At 36.7% G+C, this 23,537-nt stretch overlaps 1 protein-coding gene across 1 annotated transcript; it reads right to left on the bottom strand.

The window, feature by feature from the left end:
• Positions 1–2,531: 2,531 nt before the first annotated feature.
• LOC135217602 (uncharacterized) lies at positions 2,532–20,479 on the bottom strand. Its single transcript, XM_064253565.1, has 2 exons — positions 20,333–20,479; positions 2,532–4,274 (listed from the first exon to the last, which is right to left on the bottom strand). The coding sequence occupies exons 1-2, from the start codon at positions 20,477–20,479 to the stop codon at positions 2,532–2,534; spliced, it is 1,890 nt and encodes a 629-aa protein (XP_064109635.1).
• Positions 20,480–23,537: the final 3,058 nt, after the last annotated feature.

The following is a 23,537-nucleotide window of genomic DNA, read 5'->3' as shown; positions in this document are numbered from 1 at the left end:
CTCACTCGAAAGGTAAGCTTCCACATTTTACGTTACAGTAATAATATTTCTTGTACACTAATATACACTTTATTTATAGGTTTTGCATTTTTATTCTTAATTTAGGTATTGAATGGTCCAAATTGTTGTAGTATTTCATTGTTTATAGGTCAATTTAGCTTTATTATGAAATTTACTGGGGTGTTTTTGGAGGGCTTGGAACGGATTAGCCATTTTACATGTAAAATGTAGTCCAAGATAAGAAAAACTCATGATACGAAAGGCGCCTCGGAACGGATTAATTTCGTATCTCGAGGTACTACTGTATTGCTTGCTGTTGCAGGAAAGCTGTCTGTTCACATGGCATATGGAAGTACATAGTCTTTCACTATTGGTGGTATTTAGTGCTGACTGGTTTCTTAAGCTTCTCTGTATGATAGTTGGAAGAAATTTAATTTTAGTTTCATTGACAGTATTTATGCCAGTCTTTTTTTCTGAGACTGCTGAAACCTGTGCCCTCTTGAAGTCCTGCATATCCAGAATGGACAAGTACTCAGAGCAAGAAGTTTGATCGTTATATGGCTTCAAAGCTACCAGCGTAACTGATACCAAAGACCGATGTATTATGTGCCATTTCTCTACCATTATTGTCCTCTAGTGACATCTCTTTGTCACCAGCTTCCTCACAGACATCGAGACATAAATTAGATGCTCATCATTGCCTTAGATTAAGCCAGCTACTCTGAGACGAGACATACAAAAGACATCCACAACACCATGTAGAGAATGCACACAGATTAGAATCAGGGGCCATGTGGTTTATTGTTGAGGTGACGGACAGAGGTGATTGAGATGCAACTACAGTTTTGCAGGATGAGGCTTCAAATTTGGGCTCCAGAGACAGCAGAAACCCAAGAAGGTTGTCCCAGCTGCAGAACTCTGGACTGACTCTGCAAGAGATGACCCAGTCAGTTTTGATTGTGACCTAACACTACCCACTGGTACATCAGACATCGTCGCTAATGTCAGTCTGTGAGTGGAAGGAAAGGGGCCAATTAAGGGGTACAATGGACTATGGTTGCCCCACATTGTTCCCTTTTCTTTACTAGTGACCACTGAAGTTGTATCATATCCGTGACTTTTTATTGCAGGCAATGCACCCTTCTTCTGAAACCATGGTGCTAGTGAAGCAGGCTCTACATGAATTCAGTCATGTCAATCTGGCAAGAGTGGGTGTCATACAATGTGTGAAACAAGGCTGTTTGATAGCAGTGGCCTGTGGGTTTAAAAAAAATGGGGTGATCAATACAATTAGCAAAAGGTAAAATATTACCTTTTATCCTACATCTGCAACTGATGACACTTGTATGTGGCTTGACACTAGCTGATGGGGTTTAGGGGTGTCTTTTTCTGGAACAGCTCCCCTTTCCAGCTAATTCTAGAATAAGTCCCACTGAAGTGAATTGTCTCTGTTTGAGATGACCAGGAGGACACCAGGGTTTCTTTCTGCCTTCTGTCTGTCTGCTCTCTCCCCTCCCCATTAGCTGTTAGGTGTGGTTGCCCTAATTCTTGATGATTTCTGCATGCACTTGCATAACCACAAGTAGATGTTGCATAATCCTGGTGAACTCAGCCAGTTTGGAAATATCTTGAATGAACAGATTTCGTAAAGCCTCTATGAAGAATCATAAGTAACATGCCTTTAGGTATAATTAAATTGGTAAAATTGCACAAATATCATAATAAATTAATGTTTCTTCAGCTAAACTTATGTACAAAATGAACTTACAATTATATAAGGTTCTCAAAACATAAGAGAAAATGATAGAATTTGTTTCTTGAAATTGCAAAGGAAAATGGTGTTAGAGTGAACTGTACAACATAAAATTAATATCTCCATAAAGCATACTTTTCGGTGTATCGGTACATATTCAGCAGCGAAGCTTGTTCATACATCAGAATAAGCAGAGGGTGCCAGATACACTGCCTGATGTTCATTCTGTTTCCTCACTAGAGTCAACCTGCTCTGATTGAGTGGGATGAGAACATCTGGATAGTGTGGTTTTATATATTCATACATAGATATCTTATAATTAGAGATTAAATACCACTTACATGAATTTGCAGAATAGATGCATCCTACTTACTTTGAATATAGTTTTGATAGTCTTGTAAGCCTGATGCATGAGAAGCTGTAGAATGACCCATAAAGAATGCATTATAGGATGTTCTATTTGTAAGAGAACAAATATTCTAAATCATGTATCTTTGCCCCTAGTAATACAAGCCATCATTTTATATTGCTGCAAATGATCCATGTAGCAAAAATAAGAGATTTACTCTCCTCATAAGACCTTATATTCTGCATCATTTTTATTTATTGTCAATTTATTTGTTAGCTATTACTTATATTTAGGCACTGAATAGTTAAGACTATCTATCAGTTAGGTAGTTTACATATATTCAATAAATATGAATGCTTAAATTTAGATGACAACCTGATATCCAAAAATAACTTTTATCTAATTATGTTTTATACTTGCATGTGATCCTTATCGTGGGGACACAACTATTTTGTTTCCCCTTTGAAATTTTCTCAGTTCAATTGGTTTCGCTACATTACTGAACTTGACACTCGGTTGAGATGTTGGAAAAGAAACCGGTAAAGGTTTTCTTAGCCTCTGACCAAAAATGCCTCCAAATATTTCATTCCAAACTGTTTTTGCATCCGTCAGACCTGTCGTTTTCCCACTGAATTGAGGTGGTTGTATCTGAAAGTTTGTTGCAATTATTGTTTTCATCGGGAGGGGCGTATTATGAATAGATGATGCATCATCTTGTGAATGATCAGCTAAAATCGAAGGGCTAATGACAGGCTGACCAATGGTAAATGGGGAATTTTCTTTCCTTGGTGCAACTGCTTCATTGAAAACAGCTGGCTTTTCTATGACTGATGTCTTGTCTTTTGAGCCATCATTGCTGTCATTCTTATTTTTAGAAATAATTCTGAGAGAATTTATCTGAATCGCCGAGGATGGTATAACACTTGCAATGGAGTTTGAAGTTTTGTTTAATATAGTTGCAGCAGTTGGTTTAGGCATTTTAATAGTTAATGGGATTGCAGAAGTTGGTTTTGTTTTATTCACAAGTTTTGTTGATGAGGTCAATAAAAGGTGCTCTGACGTATTTCCACGTAGATCTTCACTAATGTCATTTGGTTTTGTGGTAGTTGCCCTTTCATCATCCCCGGACTTCGCTTTTATTTCTTGCATCAATTCCCCTCGAGGGATCAGGGCGTTTCTAAGGGGACCTTCAAAATTAGGTGTAAGGTCCGGACACCCAATGCTGAAAATTTGCTGATCAAGCAGACAAATCCCATGTTCTACCAGAGCCTGATGAATATTAAGAGTATAATCATCCAAAATTATTCGCAATGATTGAAGAAAATTTTTGTATATTTGACAAGAGCACTCCCCTAATGTATTATTAGGAACTGCAACGTTAATGGTAGGACTGGAAATAAAGAAGGCATGATCAGGAAGTAGTTTCGTCAGTACATTGTTTGTGAAGTGAAAAAAGGGAGCAACTGAACTTCTCCGTTGTCGAGATTCTTCAAGGTCAAACAATGGTCTAGGTTCTGAGTCTGCTTTAGTTGGATTAAGGTAATCATTATCAATCATGACGCCACTGAAGAAGCGTCCTCTAATTCCACCTGCTTCATACTTCTGAATAGAGCTACGTGTCAGATAAATAAAATATGCGTTATCGAGGCGGATTGCATTTATTGCAACCTTATTGATATTGCATTTATCAATATGCACTATTTCAGAATCACTTAGCCAAATGGCACGTTCATGTATTGTTCCTATGTCAGATCCATCTAATATCAGATTAGCAATTTTACTTGTGCCCCTCCCAAAGGCGTGTCTTTCGAAGCTTGTAATTTTAGAGTTAACAAACTTGAGATTTTGTAAATCTGACACATCTGAGAATGCATCGCCAGATATTGAACCGATGTTAACATTCCTAAACTGAATTTCAAACACTTGGGCCAGTGAACTAAAACTAAACGATGGAATTAAGGGAACTGTTGTGTTCTCAAGGATAAAAGACGAGAGCTGACGAAGACCTGACAGGAAGGCTTGTGATGGGATTCTCAGCTCCTGAATTCTCTTGAAAGTAATGGTTCTCAGATGGAGAGAAGATAAAGCATTTGTTACTCCAAGAGAACCACAGTTTTCAATTATTAAATTGAAGATATTGTCAGGCAGATCCTCAGACTTGAGCGTTATTTTCTGAAAAGGAAAAAAACTGGTATCAAAGTTTTGTCAAAATATTTCATAAGTATTGATTTGCTAAGATATATTTAAAAGTATGCCGTACAGTATATATACCTACATATACATAAAAGTATAGCTGGAGTCTATATTTGCTTATGACTTATCATGTCATAAACAAGAAAACAAAGTAGGAAATAAATATGTTTTAGGACATCTATTGCTCATGAATCTATACAGTTTTGTGCTTAGAGTTTACCCCCCAACCCCTACTATATATATATATATATATATATATATATATATATATATATATATATATATATATATATAATATATATATATATACACTATAATTTCTATTTTCACAGCTAGCAATAGTTAATATATATATATATAATTAGGTAGTAATTATATTTAATTGAATATTAATATTAATAATATATAATGTATAACTGAATCACGAAAGTTAGGAACGTGATAAATCCATAAATAAAGGTATATGCCACAAGGGAAAATAAACAACGGAGTATCCGTGAGATCTTTCGACGTTCAAACGTCCTTTACATAGCAGATGAACTGACTTACATGAGGAAATGACAATACACGAAAGGTCGTATAACTGACAGATAGGGATTATAAAGAGATTAGTACCTAGAATCCGACACACCTGGAAGATGAGTAACCTTCCCAAACAAGCAAAAACATGGATACAATTAAAAGTTTAAGACTATCTACTCAGACACAAGGACAGACAATTAAAGGATTATTATAGGTGACAGTTATTCAGAACTTTGGTAAACAAAAACATATTCACAATACATATTAAACATACATATACAACGAAGATATCTCTAAGGCAACTAATTTTTATTTAAGTGTAATTATATCTTTGAGGTCATTCTTAAACATGTTACAAATACAAGGGTCTAAATGAAACAGGCCACGGCTAATATTAAAATTACAATGAGAAGTAAGTTGTATTAAAGCAGCTAAAAGATTTCGTGATAAGACATCTTTTGACCTTGCAATTACTGAACTACCAATCCAATTTATTCGGTGGTTGTTTTCACTTAAATGAATGAATATTGCATTAGATGTTTGCCCAGTTTTGACAGAATATTTATGCTGGCTTAACCTTACTTCTAAGCCCTTGCTCGACTGTCCGAGATAAAATGAGGGACAATCCATACATGGAATTTTATATATTATGTTGTTGCTTTCTCTGGGGCCATTTTTTATTAACATTCCTTTTAGTGTGTTATTATAGGAAAAAACAAGGTTGACATTAAAAGCTTTTAACAATGATTTAATGGTTTCAAATCTGTTAAAATAAGGTAAACTGAGAATGTTCTTAGAATTTTCTTTCTGTGTGTTACTTACACTATAAAACTTTTTGTGGGCTTTATTATAACAAATATCTAATATATGTGAAGGATAGCATAAATCTTTCCCTATTTTTCTTATGTACTCAATTTCTTGATCCAAATATTGGGGACTGACAATGCGCAATGCTCGTAAAAACATAGAAGAAAAAATTTATATCTTTATGTTAAGATGGTGGCCTGAATAGAAATGAACATAAGTTAAGTTGTTGGTCGGTTTCCTATAAATACTAAATTTACATTTAGATGGTTCTCTATGGATCAAAACTTCTAAGAAAGGGAGGCAATTGTCTTTTTCTAATTCTAGAGTAAACTTGATCGATGGTACCTGGTTATTTAATTTAGAGAATAAATCATTTACAACAATACCGACAGGCAGAACAGCTAAAATATCATCAACATATCTATAACACTTTACTGGAATATAAATGATATTAGGTAAGTAGCGTTTTTCAAAGAATTCTATGTACAAGTTTGAGAGGAGAGGCGATAAAGGATTGCCCATTGCCATGCCAAATATTTGTTGATAAAATTCACTATTGAATATAAACTTACAATCACAAATGCACAACCTAGTGAGTGAAATAATGTGACTTATAGGTAGAGGTAATTCATGCTGAGTTAGTTCATTACTAAGATATTCTAAAATAGAGTCTGTAGGGACTTTAGTAAAAAGAGAATATTCATCAAAACTATCGAATCTATCAGTGGGGCAAAGATTAATTTTGTTTAGTTTATCAACTAAATCTAGAGAATTATATATATGAGAATCGGAGACAAGATCTTAGTGATATATTTCGAAAGTTTATATGAAATTGAACCAACAGTACTGATAATAGGCCGCATAGGGTTATTTTCTTTGTGCGTTTTGACTAATCCGTACAGGTAAAGTAGCGAAGGAGGTTTGACTGACAATTTGCCTAGTAGTTCTGTTTTATCTTTCAGGATATTTTCCACTGCTATTGAAGTTTTTTATGACTTGATCAAGGTTTTTTTTTTCTTAGTTTTTTATAAGTCACATCATCTTCCAGTAGGGCTTGCATACGTGATATGTAGTCAGCTTTATCTAAAATTACTATACTATTTGACTTATCAGCTTTTGCAATGTGGATAGTATTGTCCTTTTTAAGATCGGTCAAACTTTTCTTATAGCGAGTAGGGAAGTTACTTTCATGCTTAACGTTGGCAGCTCTGTAAACAATACCTTTAATCATGTCAACATGATTTTGAGTAAGATCACAATATTTTTCAAATTTACTTAGGGATGACGCAATCATTAAAGAAGAAGGTCGACTTGTTATAAAGAAAGATAAACCATATCCAAGTGCACTCACAACTTTTTCACTTATTTGTTTACTTGATAGGTTTATAACACAATCTTGACATGCACAATTAGTCCAGTCACTGCTATCAATAAGATTTTTTAGTTTTCTGTCAAGTTTCCTTTTCAGGGCATCTGTAGTCCTAGGCTACGTAGTTTTTCGTAAATTTCCCGTCGCAGCGAGTCCTTCCAATCAGCCGGGATGGAATGATTGAAAGAGATCCTTGTTTTTTCCAGTCCCTTGAATTTTTCCTTCTCTTCTTGCTTGGCGGCTGCTATGTGCCGTTTCAACATCATGGCACTAAATTTGTTGAATGGGTGATTATCATACCTTCTTAGACGGCGTGGCAGCAAGGATTTAGGGAGCACTTGTTCAGAAACAGCACATAGCAGCACCAAGTAAGAAAAGAAGGAAAAATTCAAGGAACTGGAAAAAACAAGGATCTCTTTCAATCATTCCATCCCGGCTGATTGGAAGGACTCGCTGCGACGGGAAATTTACGAAAAACTACGTAGGAGTACAGATGCCCTGAAAAGGAATAAAGTTATTACATTAAGATATCTCAGTTCTATTCTACATAACGTCATTTATAACAACTACGGTAATAGTGTATTATAGTATACGATGATTGAAATACAAGCCAAACAGATGTTATCAAATTCGGTTGTACTTAGAAAGAAAAAAGTCGTTTCATGTTCAGTTGTTCATGGCTCTACACGTTTATGCAACGAGTATAACGTTGAAACCATACTTTCATCATTCTCTTTTGCTGTTTTTGAACTTATGTAACTAGAAGATGGGATAAAGTTAGGCTATTGTAATTTGGTCTCTCATAAAATCGGATTATCGTAAGACAAATTATCGTAACTTGAACACTACAGCTACCTGCACACTGTATAAAACCTTATTATATCTTTACATACTCTAGACACCCAAAGGATTAAAGCTGGGCTTTTTTCACTTTACAGTATTTATAATACTATAATGTACTGTACAGTAAATTCTATAGATCTATACTGCATAAATATAATTTTACTTATTGCGCCATCGCAGGATTAAGGTGCCGTTTGACCGGTCTAGGGCGCTGTTAACTGGTCTAGAGTTTCGAAAGAAGGTGTGCGGCGGCCCTATGCTTTAAAATTGCTTAGCGTCAAAAACCGCCTGTGTATATATATATATATATATATATATATATATATATATATATATATATATATATATATATATATACATATATAGTATATATATATATATATATATATATATATATATATATATATATATATATATATATATAATAGTTTTCAAGTGGTGGTTCAAGAGTTGACAGGTGTAAACACATCACGTGGTTTTATCTCACTTCCTAAGGTTCTGAAGTTTCTTTTGGCAGTTCAAGCAAGGTGTTCATGGAGTACATTGTTTGATATATTTCGTAATTTAAACGATGTATAATTAGGCACACATATGAATGAACCTGCTACTAATACTACTACTACCGTCAAACGGAATAAAGGTTCAAGTTGAGTTTTGGAGTTTGTGTTGTCCACAATAATATAATATATATATATATATATATATATATATATATATATATATATATATATATATATATTGTGTAATTATGCAGCAAACGAGCTGGGCTGACCATTATCACAGAGAAGCCATATATGGCTAAGAAAACTGTATCTTGATGTAAGGCATTGCAGTTGGAAAATAGGACTGAAATCACAGGCAAAGGAAGTGATGAAATCACAAAGGGGTTGTAAAGCCCAGCCACAAGAGACAGATATGGAGGTCAGGGGGTACAACGAAAAGGGTAGGGCGTAGGACTTTACTCCATAACCTGATAAATTATGATGAAAGTCTTTTTTTTCAATCTGTATAAAAAGCGAGTGTCATTATTGTTTGCTTGTATGGTGGTTTTACGTTGCATGGAACCAGTCGTTATTCAGCAACGGGATCAATGGCTTTACGTGACTTCCGAACCACGTCGAGAGTGAACTTCTATCACAAGAAATACACATCTCTAACCCCTCAATTGAGTGCCTGAGAATTGAACTCACGGACACTGAGGTGGCAGGTCAAAACCATACCGATCACGCCACAGAGGCGCTGTGAGTGTCATTATAATACGCATATTGAATTGCTTCGGATTGGATGAACCACCGCTGATGACGTGAAAATTAAGAAAGAGCGCCTGATTCCAGTACCAGCCAACACTGACCCAGCCCAAGTTTTTATTTGAACATTACTCAAGTTTCTGCAACAACAACAATCGGGATGAGTTCACCATATTATTCAGTGCCTCACCAGCGTGGTTGGTATGGTATTAGCATCCCACCTCGGTGGTCGCGGGTTTGATTCTCGGCCATTCCATTGAGGAGTGAGAGATGTGTATTTCTGATAATGGAAGTTCACTCTTGACGTGGTTCGGAAGTCACTTAAAGCCGTTGGTCCCGTTGCTGAATAACCACTGGTTCCATGCAACGTAAAAGCACCATACAAACAAAAACAAACAAACAAACACCATATTATTCTTGACAAGAAAGAAGAACAAAAATTGTTTCCCACAAAGAAAAGTAGCATTCATACATAAGATTGTGTGCTTCCGAGTGGATACATATGCTATAGGTCTTCAAATTGTATTGCTTGAGGAAGTGCCATTGTTGATCTCTTCAGGTATGGTTAGCATTGTGCGTAATATAATGGCACTCGCTTTCTATACTGATTGAGAAAAGACTCCTACTTCTACTATTCACTTCCATCATAATTTACCAGGTTGCGGAGTAAAGGCCCCTTCACACTGAACTAGTTCAAAGTGCATTCATGCCAATTTATCACATTTCATGTAATTAGATATGGACAGTCTGGAAGGGGCAGTATTGGCCTAAACAAGGTTGTTTGAAGCCTGCTCTTCCAAGGTTTTAATCCATTCTGCAGTCATTTAACTCTGTTTGGAGTAAGTCTCAACCTAGGTCCTTCCTAAATGCTTTAAAGTGCGACATGTCCTTTTGAGCTAGCTCATGCCCGGTCCTGACCGTTCACATTACATTCTCAGTCAGTCTTTAGTATTTCCAGATCAGGGATCCTGGTCAATTTCCAGCCTGATCTGCTATAAATATGACCCCGTTCTCACCCAATCTCATTTTGATTCAGTACTTCAATCAGTTTACATGGCAAGTAGACAGGAAACAAAAGGGGCAAGGAAGAGGAGCCTCCACAAAATGCAGTGAGGAGGTTCCTGCTAAGGGGGCTGCTTGCATAGACCTATCTATGCCTACTGCTGCTGCTGAAAAGTAAAGATAATTCTGAAATGAAGAAGAAACAAATAATCAGCAGGGCAAGACAAGAAAGGCAAAAACACAGACACATCTCACCCATGGGCAAGAGGAACTTACGGTACAGTGGTTGCAATTAAATGCAATACTTTATAATATGAAACTAGAGAGCTGCAAAGATATCAAAAAGAAAAACTACTATTTTTACTCGTTCGCACCTCGTTCAAGACGTTCATGCCATGTTGGAAGTACAGCAATTCTGTTTCCAGCACGCCAGTCTCATTCAAAGTACGACCTTACACACTCCTATTTTAAAACAGGATCAAATTTTAAATATGGTAAAGGTCGAATCATACATTTAAGATTCAAGACCGTGACTGGCCTAATGGCTTGGTTTGGCGTCAGTCGTATGCAATGTACAATACAACAGCATTACGTGCATCAAGATGAGATTACCGTGGCGACTACCCTGGAGGCAATTACGATATACTTAAGACACATTCAGACGTATGCAGCGACATGGCAACGTAAGCAACTGTGTTGTGAACATGTTGGATATATATATATATATTATATTATATATATATATATATCTATATATATATATATATATATATATATATATATTATATATTATATATATATATATATAAAGTGGGTGGTGAGAATTCGGCACTCATTCCTGTTCCAGGCGCAGACAGAGGCACAGGATGGAGGACCAGGAATTTCTGAAGACGATGGATGACAACTTACTAAATCCTGAATTAGCACTGGCCATGTTGGAGATGATGTCCTTCGCTCTGAAGAATTATATGACGAAACCATACCTTGCATGAAATCTGACCGCTGATAACCGGATATCGGCACCATAAGCACCATTATGGCACCCCTGTTAAGTATGTTATCGTCGCTATAACTCATTATTAGCGTCTTATGGCGCCGATAACTGGAACTCGGCCCATTATGGCGCTAGGCAAGTGCCATAAAATCGGATTGAAGATAACCGAGTCTGCCGATAACCTGTATATCACAGTACCGAAAATCTTGAACCCCGAATATATGTTAATCAAAACATAAAATAAGGGCAGCTTTTTTTACTAAATTCTGCCCTTAAATTTTGTTTTATAGCTGGGAACGCACGTGTCACAATGTGGTAACTGTGCACCCCCTCTGCGGGAGTTGAGGGGTTGCCAAATACATCGCGTACGTCGTAATGGACACTGTATTTCGAAATTAGCTACTTACATGTGCCATAATTACATTACATAAGTTGAGAGGGCATAAGGACACTCTCTTGTATGTCGGCATGGCTTGGCGACTTTTGACAGTTCGCGACTTGACTGTGACAACAATGTGCAACAGCTATAATAGATTCACATCACCCCATGCATTTGGTGTCCAGCCCTGTCCTTTGCGACGTCCCTGATTAGCTGTTGATAAGCCAATCACCGGGCTGGAAATTCATGAGTGTCTATCGAAACTTACATGGTCAGCATCTACGTTCCAACCTCTCCTGACGGATATGTCTTTCAAAAGTTATAATCTCATCACACCTCAGTTTTACCCGAAGAAAAGTAGTTTCCCAAAAATATCACTACAATGATTTAATGATTATAATTATATAAGAATTATGAAAAAATCATAATATAGTGCATATACATAATAAAAAGGAATAATGAGAGGGATTTAAGAAAAAAGATTGCAGTGAAAGGAAAATCAGTGGGATGAATTAATTTCCTCCATAAGGTATCAATATCTCTCTCTTAATTACCGATTTTTTTCTTGAAGAGATTTCCACTATAAGATATGAGAGGGTGATTGTGATAACGATAGTGACGATAATGAAGCCTTATTATTCTTTTTCCCCCATAAGTCTTCTATCAAGGGATCGTCATCACTACAGTGATATACAGGTTGAAGATAGTATACAAAATGTTATAGAAAGTAGAAAATAAAGAATTCAATGAAGCAAATATTAAAATGCCTGTGCATATTCGATGATGACTTAAAAATGATTTGTATTGTAGCTGGAGACCTATGGAAAACTAGGTGTGAGCCAAATGTTAAAAGAGGAAGTCAGAGAAGGCCGAGCCTTGAAGCACAGAGGATGGATGTATGGCCATTAAGAAAATATGTGAAGCTATTTTTATTCTGCCGATACACCGGGAACTGCTCAGTTGGCGCTGGGATGGCACAGACTACCCCGTGTCGGCACCATAGAGGGTATACCTGGAGTTGCGATATCTATATCAGTACTGAGTAGTTCAGTGGTCTTCCACCAAGGTGGCACTGCAAAGCCTTGTGGCCATCTTTAAAGGTCTGGCAACCTGCAAATTGAACAGGGACTTAGTGTGACTGTGAATTTTGTTTTTGTCGTTAATGTTTAATGAGTAAGTGTTTAGGGGAGGTTTAAGGTTTAGTGAGTAAGTGTTTAGTGAATTTTTACGAGGAAGTGTTTATTGAATGTTTAAGTTTAGGATTTAGTGAATGGTTGTTGTGTAAGTATTCAGTGAATGTTTAGTGAATCTTTAGGGTTTAGTGAATACTTATTGTGCAAGTATTCAGTTAATGTTTAGTGAGTCTCTAGGGTTTAGTGAATGTTTCCTGAAAGTCGGTGAATATTTAGTAAGCAAGTATTCAGTGAATGTTTAGTGAGGGTTTAGTTAATGTTTTGTGAACATTAGTGTTTAGAGAAGGTTTAGTACATGTTAGTGTTTATTGAATATTTAGTGTGTAAGTATTCAGTGCATGTTTACTGTGTAAGCATTCACTAAATGTTCAGTGTGTAAGTATTCAATTAACGTATACTGTGTAAGTATTCAGTGAATGTTTAGTTATTATTTAGGGTTTAGTGAATGTTTTTGTGAATGTTAGTGTATGTTGAATATTTGGTAATTATTCAGTGAATTTTTAGTAAGGTAATCAGTGAATGCTTATTGAGTGTTTAGTGTGTAAATGTTTAGTGAGTGATTAGTGAATGTTCATTGACTGTTTAGTGTTTAATGAGTGTTTAGGGGTTTAATAAGCATTTATGGATTACTTAGTATTTAGCGTAATAAGTATTTAGGATTGAGTGAATGTTTAGAGTATAGTGAGTACTTAGTGAATGTTTAGTGTATAGTGGGTGTGTAATGTTTAATGAATGTTTAGGATTGAGTGAGTGTTTAGTGAATGTTGTTACTGATTGGGTAAACAGCGAGTATTTTTAATGTAAATGTTTAGTGTTTTGTGATTTGTTGATGTTGAGTATTCCGTGAGTGTTTAGTGTATAGTGAGTGTGTAATGTTTAATGAATGTTTAGGATTAAGTGAGTGTTTAGTGAATGTTTATTGATTGGGGTATACAGCGAGTATTTAGTAAATGTTTAGTGTTTTGTGAGTTATAGTGAGTGTTGAGTATTCCGTGAGTGTTTAGTGTTATTAAGTGTGAGTGTTTAGTGGTTGTACATTACTCCTTAGTAGGTGTTTAGTAGGTGTTGAGTGATTGTATGCAAAGAAAGTCCTGTAATTTACAGGAACCATTTATGCTAGACACTACTTAGATCCAAGAGCAGATTCTTAGGCCTTGACTACAATGGTCTGAGAACTTAGGGCCAACCTGTATTTGTAAGATAATTTTTCACTGTGAAATTAGGTCAGGTAATAATAATAATAATAATAATAATAATAATAATAATAATAATAATAATAATAATAATAATAATAATAAAGATAATGTTAATATATAGTAGTAATAATAAGATAGTAATAATAGTAAAAAAAATTATAAATAACAAATCATAATAAAGTATAGTACTATGAGCCGAGACCTTTCAACATGGCCGGCCAAGGTCACACGCTCGTCAGGGAGATCGCCACTCCGGTGATTGACGGTCTGTGGTCGGCACATCCTTAAAGATCAAACAAATTAACGGCCAACTCGACACTCAAGCAATTTCACCCTGAACGTGCAGCGCGAACTATCCAGTGGTTTATGAGTAGCAAAAATGTGCTTGGTTAATGATTATTTCAACAACTACAAGCTAATACCGTGTGCATATATTATAACATTTATATATTCTATCCTATATATTTGTATATACTGTAATTTTTTTCCAGTCAATGATTGATTAATTATGTAGGATGAGTCTAGTTCACACGTGACTCTTTTCCCACTTTCGAATGGTTAGCCCTAAATCCCCGCTGATTTCGAATATGCTTTATCCTGCTGCTAACTGACATCTGAAGAGAATTCACTTTGGGTGGAAGTTTTACCCAAGTGAAAATGTATCCAATATTAACGGCATTTGTGGCACTATATCATATATATATATATATATATATATACATATATATAATATATATACATACATTATAGTGTATATACAGTATATATAAATTAATATAGTGAAGTATATATATAAATAATGTATTTATATATATATATATATATATTATATATATATATATAGATATATATATATATATATATATAGAATATATATATGTATATATTATATATATATATATAATATATATATCTATATATATATAATATAGTATCTATATATACTTATATACATGAGAGAGAGGGAGAGAGAGGCGAAAGGAAATCTTCCAACCGTAATAATTTTCTAACAACGAATGTGAGCGAGTTTCTCCAAGAAGATCGGGATATCAGCATACGGAAATATCAATTGCTTCCAAACCCAACGCTTCATAAATCCATGACCATAGAAGATCATGAGTGTCATAATATTATTAGAATGACTCGTCAAAACGAGGAATAAAAGACGCAGGGAAATCAATCTATGGAAAGCTTTCAAGCGTGAGACAGATCAGCCAGTCTACGGCAACAGATAGAAAGTAACTGGTGACCTTGGAACTTGATTCACTAATAACTGTAAGAGCCACGTGCCAGACTAAAGGCAGACCATTTTTGTTCTAAGTATCCCATTTTAGGTATTTCCTCAAGAAAAGTGCTGTTGGTTCCACTTGAGGGGCAATTTTAAACTGCGATTTCGAGGGTGGGCGGTAGAGGGTAAGCGGTGGAAAGAGCGTCAGATGGTAATCACTTCTTTCTGTTCAGAGACTCAAAGGTGAAGGTTTATTGCTGAGGTGTTCAAAGGCTGCTCACGTGATGATGGTTTGTGGTATAGCACTTCATTCATGCCATGGAAAACATATCGACCTGGAGAACTGCATGAAAAAAAAGGTAAGGAAAGATTGCCAAGGGAAAGTGCCAAAAAGATACGAGATGAGTCAGAACTGACACGTAAATTTTTCCGTGCCTGTTATGAAGAAGAGTGAACACAGTCTGCTGCTAAAGCTACATATCGATACCATTGAGAATCGACCTCATTCAGTCAGAATTAAATCCTGACTCGGAAACCGGAACACCTAAATGATCTTTGGAACAGATTGACATCTCACTTTCTACTGGACAACTGGTAGCTTCTGTGACATCGGTCAGGAAAGAGCGGCGATCACTCAAGAGTTGAAGAGACGGAGCTATTTCAGGAAACTGCCTGTTGAATGTGGCCGCCTCCAGAAGAGGAAGATTAACTTGTAGAATGCTTCATGATGGACATTCAGGCGTAAGTATTTTTACTATCATCATGATCAGTAGTGTTGTTTATAAATACAAGTCATTCTGAGGACAGCGTTAGTTTGTAGTCTATTTCTTGAACGTGCGTTCTTTACCATTTATATGCCTTTCGTCTTCCTTCTAAGTTGCAGCATTTCGGAAGTGAACGAGTTTAATGATGGCGGTCGCATACCAATTGATATAAATGTTTTCATTATATTAGGAAAGAAGCATTGCTGATGGCGTTCCCTGTCTGTATTTGTGGATTTAAGTAAGAAAAGGTTTCGAGGTCCAAAAGCGAAGATAACGCCATTCGCTGCATTTGATTTTTACTGACAAATGCATAAGGAACAACTATTTGAAATATTCTCATAATTTGTAATATTTTACGATAACACTTGACTTTTCCTTGATGTTTTCACTACCCGTGAAATACTGTCGTTCTGAAAAACCTATTGACAGACTGTCAAATAAGATGCTCTCTTGACACAGGAGCTTCTGCTTAGATCGCGGCTACTGGACCATTCTCATATACTGTAATAGAAATAACTCCTGTTGAAAACAGAGAATTATGGGACTTCATGGAGATGAATTTACACAGAAGTACATATTTACATATATACATAGGCACACATACTTTTCATTCTTTTACCGCTTGTGTAATTCCGAATGTATCACGTCTGAACGGCAACTTATGACCCGAGAGGCGCTTTTCTTGTTTTTAAGGATAAATCATCTGAGAGAAATAAACATAATCAGGTATTTGGAATCATGCGCATTATCGATTATAAAAAGATATTTTAGTGAGCTATTTCCGTGTTGTTTTCATTTATTCTTGATTCAGATGATTGATAATACCTATCTCGCGCATTTAAACGCCGTGAGTCATTTTTTCTTTCAACTTCATAATCATATTCTGTTCGATTTTATTAGTTTTAGAACGTCTGTTCATTTTTTCTTTATCTTCCCTACTGTACATTGTCAGATTTTTGCTTCTTACAATCTATTCCAGCGGTACTTTTTCTTTATTCTTCGTTTTCTACTATCTTTTGCTGTCGTTATTCGTATTCAGGTTGCTGTTCGTTTTTAGTTTTCTGTAAAAGAACTATTGTGCCTTCTTTGTCTGTCCATCCGTGCTTTTTCTGTCCGCCCTCAGATCTTAAAGACTAGTGAGGCCAGAGGGCTGCAAATTGGTATGCTGATCATCCTCCCTCCAATCATCCAACATACCAAATTACAGCCCTTTAGCCTCATTATTTTTTATTTTATTTAAAGTTAAAGTTAGACATAATGGTGCGTCTGGCAAAGATATAGGACAGGTCACCACCGGCCGTTAGTTAAAGTTTCATGGGCCGCGGCTCATACAGCTTTACACCTGGACTGCCGATAGATATATATTTTTTCGGTGGCCTTGATTATAAGCTGTAGCGGCTGTACAGAAAACTCGATTGCGCCGAAGAAACTTCGTCTCATTATGTATTTGTTTCTTTACCTTACGTATTCTGATGTTCGATCATTCGATCATTTTTTATTACCTCTCCTGTTACAGCTTCCGTTAACGTTTGAAGTAGTTAGAATTCATTTAGTTTTCATTTAGTTTCATCCACCGCAGACGACCCACAGTTTCTATGCTTGAAAAGAAAAGTAAACCGACAAAAGTTCCGCGGTTCGCGGAAGCCGACGTAATTGCCGTCTAAACATTGACGACGCAAACCTTGCTGGAAATTGGGGTAGGCAAAATAAGAATGCTGTTTGTAATGTTACCCACGGTAAGGCTGGAATTTTTTTTTAACAATCTTACTTTATCTATTTTGTATTACGTTTAGCAAGTAATGAATCTGCATAAAAAGATGGACCAGTTATCTATGTCATCACCAGACTAGAAATCTAACTTCACGTTGTGTATCACTACGAATTTTTCTTTAACCTCTTTCATTGTTGGGGGGGAACAGAGAGAGTGAGAGTGGAATAATTTGGGTGAAAGCTTTTTGTTGAAAAATATCCAGAAAATTGCCCCAGCTTGAGAAAATTGCGACTTCGTCATAATTTGGTGAGGTATTATTCTCTGTTTTTTTCCATCTGTCCATCCGCCTGTGGTGTTTGCGCATGGTAAGACTGCGTCCCGGGCTATAAATAATATCCTATTTCGAATATTAACGGTGTAATTCGCATACAGTAAATTATTAAAACACTTTTCAGTTGCAAATGTACACCCAGATATCCTTTTGTTTACCTAAAACTTACACATAGCGTAACTATCGAAAGCCCGGGACGCAGTGTTACCATACACTGGCGGGTGGACAGATGGGAAAAAACTATTATATATATATATATATAATAAACTACCTATATATATATATAATGGTGTGTAGTGTGTGGTGTGTGTGTGTGTGTGTGTCTATATATATATATATATAGTATTATATATATATTATGTGTGTGTGTGTGTGTGTGTATCTATATATATATATATATTATATATCTATCTTTATATATTATATATATATATTATATATATATATGTGGTGTGTGTGTGTGTGTGTGTGTGTGTGTGTGTGTGTGTATAGATATATAGTGCTTTACCCGTACAACTTGCGTTTCTTATGTTATTCTACAGTCATTTTAATTTTTAACCTAATGAATTTGCTACGTCTTTCCTATGATTTCATATCTGGGAAAAATTAACATACAACACACACAAACCTTTTGACATAAGAACTTTTTCTCTATTAATTTTGTTGCTAATAAGCAGTCCAGTCGATGAAACGCTACTTAAAGTTCGCATTTCCTAGACTATTATCGTTACCTTGAAGAAGTTACAGGTTGTCAGCCAGCTGGGAGGCGTACTCTGGAAGCTGTAGAAAGTGGCAGTGTAGTCAAAGTCATAATGAGCGCAGATGCCGGGAGAATGTCTTAAGGAATAATGGCCACAGCAATCAGAGCCGAAGGTATCCGCAGCCGTTAATTAGAGTGACCCCTAAGTCGAGTGAACACGAGCCACCTCCGGCTCCATCCCGTCACTGTGGAATATTCAACTGACACATTTGGTGTGGCTCTCTTTTAGCTCATAGACCCTTACGAGTTTCAATAGATGAGAGAGAGAGAGAGAGAGAGTATGAGTTCATGGCTCAAAACATATTTTTGTAAAGCAAGTGAAGTCCAATGTCAGATAAATTAGAAACAATTTTCCTGTAAAAATTTAGCAAAACAGCTTTTGTGAAGGGTCATATCTAGTAATTCGTTTTGGAAATCCTAAAGGCTTTTATTCTGTAGGATATTGTTAAATCCTTTAGATAATGTCTGAGATCACCTTGACCAACGTGATTATCGCAGTAAATAGCGTAGCGATTATCCTGTCAATCAATATTTGCTTTGAAACCATGCAGCTTGCATCACAGTTGTCTCAGATTGCCTACGGAACAATGGTGCTTGCTTGTTTGCGCTTGAATGCTGCAAGGTTAAAGAAACCATTACTGTGGACTTTGTTGTTGCGGCAGAGGTCGCTCTCCATTTTAAACCGGGCAGTTTAGTCTGCTTGCAATTTGTTCATGTGGGCAGCCTAACAATTGTTGGAAATGCCTTTTTGCAGCGTTTCCCTTCTTGCCTGGAAATGGCATTAAATGTAATTATGTCATTCTCTTCCTTTCCTCTTTTCGTTCCTCAGATCTTTGTTCTCAGTTTATATGTGGTTGATCTATCATTTCTCGTTATATTGAATGGATGGAATTTTACTTTGATTTTCTCTTGACGTTATACACAGCAGAGTCCCAGCGCAACGTCATCTTACTAGAAAAAGAATACATTTCCTATGGAATTGACAAATGGAGCTGATATTATATTGACAGGTTCAGCTGATTTCATAATTTCACCAGAGTGCCTTCTTCGCATCGTGCCTTTTAGTCATAATAAAATAATTAATAGGCGACAAAACAGTGTTATTTTGGTAGCCCACTTTAATATCTCTTATTTCCTAATGTTTGAAATCTTGCACTTGCCTGTCACTATGTTATAATAGAAATGATACACAATTTTATATTATTTTCAATTTGCAATGATGAAAGTTTCATTCATTGCGACCGAAGGTACGTATGAGTTAGATTGGGTGATCTCGATCACTTGTTTTAATATGAATACGGGATCACAGGTATCTTTTTAGTGTATCTACATAGTAAGTAGAGAAAAGGGGCCACAGCGCGTCTCCCAATTTACGCGCCGATGTGTGACACCTTAGAATTATTTTGTCATCAGGTATTCCTAAAGTAAAGTGCGTTACTTTTTTACTTTTATTCATCTGTACACAAGGCAAGTTCCACTGTGCATCTCTCTCTCTCTCTCTCTCTCTCTCTCTCTCTCTCTCTCTCTCTCTCTCTCTTGTAATTTTCGTAAGTTCGTTTTTTTTTCGCTTTAACTTCAGGGTAAGTTTTCTTTGCACAACTTTGGTTTTATAGTAATCTATTGCACAGAATATTAATGTCTGTGGATTCTGTAAAGATTAGTAGGGAGAGGAAGAACAAAACTACACTTACCTGATCTTGATCTTTGCAGTTGCAGGCAGCTTCTGATCCCAGGGCAGTGTTGATGCAACGGCACTGTGGTCGATCGCAGATCGAATCCGAACCGACGCCGAGTGTAAACACTGTCAATGCAAGAATGGCGCAGTTCACTGGCTTCATCTTAATTGTGTTGTCGATTATTGGCCTTTTTCTATTCTAACTTCAGCGTCACTTTTCTTTGTCTATCTTTGATAGCTTTCCTCTCCGATCTATTGGGATACAAAAAGACGTTATGTTCAGATTTCGGTCTTTCTTTCGGTTTTACTTTGGTTGTCTTTGGAAACCTTTTTCCCAGGCATTGGAATTTTCATGAAGGAAGAAAAATGTAAAGGTGGAACAAAGTAAAGGCGGATTTCTATGTAGTCTCTCTCTCTCTCTCTCTCTCTCTCTCTCTCTCTCTCTCTCTCTCTCTCTCTCTCTCCACAAACACTTACGCTTACCATCAGCGGCATTTATATGAAATGGGCGATTGTGCTCCTTGTCTTTTCTGCAGTTTTGGGACAGAATTAGGGATTATAGGAATCACTTGGTATCAACTTACTTATGAAATAGACAAGTTATTTGCCTCTGTGATTTTAATGATCACTACGAGGAGAATTCCACTAATCATAACGTGGAAGTGAAGAATCTACTGTAAATGACGCGCATGAGTGAGTCGATTGAGGTAGTCACCTTTTTTTTTCTATAATTTTATATAAGAAATAATAGCTGACAGAGAGAGGAGAGAGTGTGTGTGTTATCCGAGTAAAGGTTTTCATTCCTAAGATTTGGGTCCGCATAAAGAAACATATTTTGTTAACTTATGAAGATTGAGACGGGACATTTTGGCGAGCCAAGAATATTTGTAGCAGCATAGCTATACTTTCTCTTATTATACGTGGCGTTGTTTGAATGACACCTTTCTTTACTTAAATTTCGAAATTCATTTTCTCTCTCTCTCTCTCTCTCTCTCTCTCTCTCTCTCTCTCTCTCTCTCTCCTCGAACACCATATACATATTTTACGCGCTTTATAGTCTCATAAAGTGAGTCCCCGTGGGAGGGCAGCGCCGTCATATTATCTTTCTTCCATCTTGCTATCCAGCCTTCCCTCACAATTATTTCATGGTGCATCTGCGAGGTTTTCCTCCCGTTACACCTTTCGATCCTTTCTACTCCCAATTTCCCTTCCAGCGCTGAATGACCTCATAGGTCCCGGTGCTTGGCCTTTGGCCTAAACTCCATATCCCATAATGTTAGTAAATCTGGCCCATGGCTAATAAACGAGACGAGTTTCACATGGCATTCTTACACAACACTGGAGCACAGAGAAGGGAGTATCTTAAGCCAAAAATGGAGTTGAATGGGTTACTGGTAATGGAGCAACCCAGGAATTAGAAGTAGAATGAAAGGCGTCATTTTATGGGCCATGACCGGGGAACCGTAGGCTATGCTACCATTGGTGGGTGCTTCTTCGTACAGAGTCTTGGGAACTCCCTCCAAAATAGCATTAGCTAATTAGAATGTCCCGTTATGGAAAAATGCTCGAACGCCCCATTCATTTATTTTATTTCTACGAAAAATAATAACACTTCTTTACAATTCCAAGTTCACAATACGCCGGTACCAATATACTTTCCCGTAAAGACAATAAGATAAATGACGTTAACTTTTTGATGAAATTTACAGAGATGGAATGAAGGTAGTTTGTTGAAACCCATTAGAATCTTTTATAAAGACAGAGAAGCTTGCGTAACAACATGACGATAGAGTGGCTGATTAGGTGAAAAAGTGGACATTACATGAATGTTTGCTTTGTCCAATGGGTTTTTGAGAGAAATCATGGAAATGGCAGATGGCTGCGTCAGTTTGTAGGATAAGAAGAAGGGTGATGAGGAGAGAAGCTACGGTATACTCCTGGACTGTAACCAATCTTACATTGGTTTTACAGGGAAACCACTTCCCCAGTGATTAATACAACATAAACGTTCAGTTAGGTATTGACACAGAGGTCAGCTATTTTTAACCATATAGATAACCATAACCACAGAATAAACTGGAATTTGTCAAGCATAATTTATAGCCGCAAATGTTAGTACAAAAGTCAGGTGATCGAGTCAGCCTTGATTAAACAGACAGGTAATGAACATCTCAAAGGGGGCCTGTGATTCAGATATCATAGATAAAAAGTGCCACTCCATTCCCACGCTAAAAAGAACTCTAGTGGTAAAAATTACACGCACATTTTAATCCTTTACATCTCAATCAGAGTCGATAAATCGCTGTTCAGTGTCCCGATCAGACTAAATATACTAGAAAATCTAGAATTGTGCCAGACCAGGCCTGGTCAAATGATGCCAGAGTGCCGCCCACTTGGGGCTGAGCCCCCTCCCCCACTGCAGTTACTGTAGAATTGGATTTCGGTAAAAACTGAATAAGCTCGACCAATTACGAAATCTCACTGAGAAAAGAAACTTGCACCAAAAAAGCAATCTTCTGTTATTCACTTTCCTCCGTCTTACTTTCCACTCTCTCCTAACAATTGATTCATGATGCAACCGCGATGTTTTCCTCCAGTTACACCTTCCAAACCTTTTACTGTCAATTTCTGTTTCAGCGCTGAATGACCTCTAAGTTCCAGTACTTGGCCTTTGGCCTAAATTCCATATTTAAGTCAATCCTATATAACATTAGATAGTAGGCAGTGATGTCATAACTGGCTTAATTACCATAAACCGTAAAAAAATAATTAACGTTTTTGTTGGTTCTGCTTAAGTAATCCTAAATAGTAAATAGATTTTCAAGGAATCTGAAATTAGTAACGCCAGGTCAGTGACGCCATAGACGCCAGTACATGTCAATTTCCCACTACAGAGAAGCATTTAGTGAAAGCCGCAGCCCAAGGCACGATGTTCAAAATGCGAGCAACGAAACCAGGGTCTCTCTCTCTCTCTTCCTTAGACCATGAACGTAACGCCGTTGTTACGGCCATCTTAGTGACTATCGCTGTGCGAATACTCGAATACGTCCCATACGATGGATATAAGATGAATTTTCCAAAACCTCGTCGCATTTCGGTAAATGTACTGTAAACGGGGAGTTAAAGTTCGTGGAGGCGAAAAGTTGCCTCAGGTCGCGCTAAAAAGCAAAAAGACTCGTTCGCTTAATTTCAGTGGTGTTTACATAAACTGATACCTGAAA

Source organism: Macrobrachium nipponense, chromosome 7 (genome assembly GCF_015104395.2).
Source record: "Macrobrachium nipponense isolate FS-2020 chromosome 7, ASM1510439v2, whole genome shotgun sequence".
NCBI lineage: Eukaryota > Metazoa > Arthropoda > Malacostraca > Decapoda > Palaemonidae > Macrobrachium > Macrobrachium nipponense.
This window is presented reverse-complemented; position numbering and strand designations above follow the sequence as displayed.

Coding starts and splice junctions, on each gene's coding strand:
- LOC135217602 (XM_064253565.1), bottom strand. CDS start 20,479: ATGAAGCCAGTGAACTGCGCCATTCTTGCATTGACAGTGTTTACACTC. Junction 4,275..20,332: donor ACTGCAAAGATCAAGATCAG/GTAAGTGTAGTT, acceptor TTTCCTTTTCAG/AAAATAACGCTCAAGTCTGA.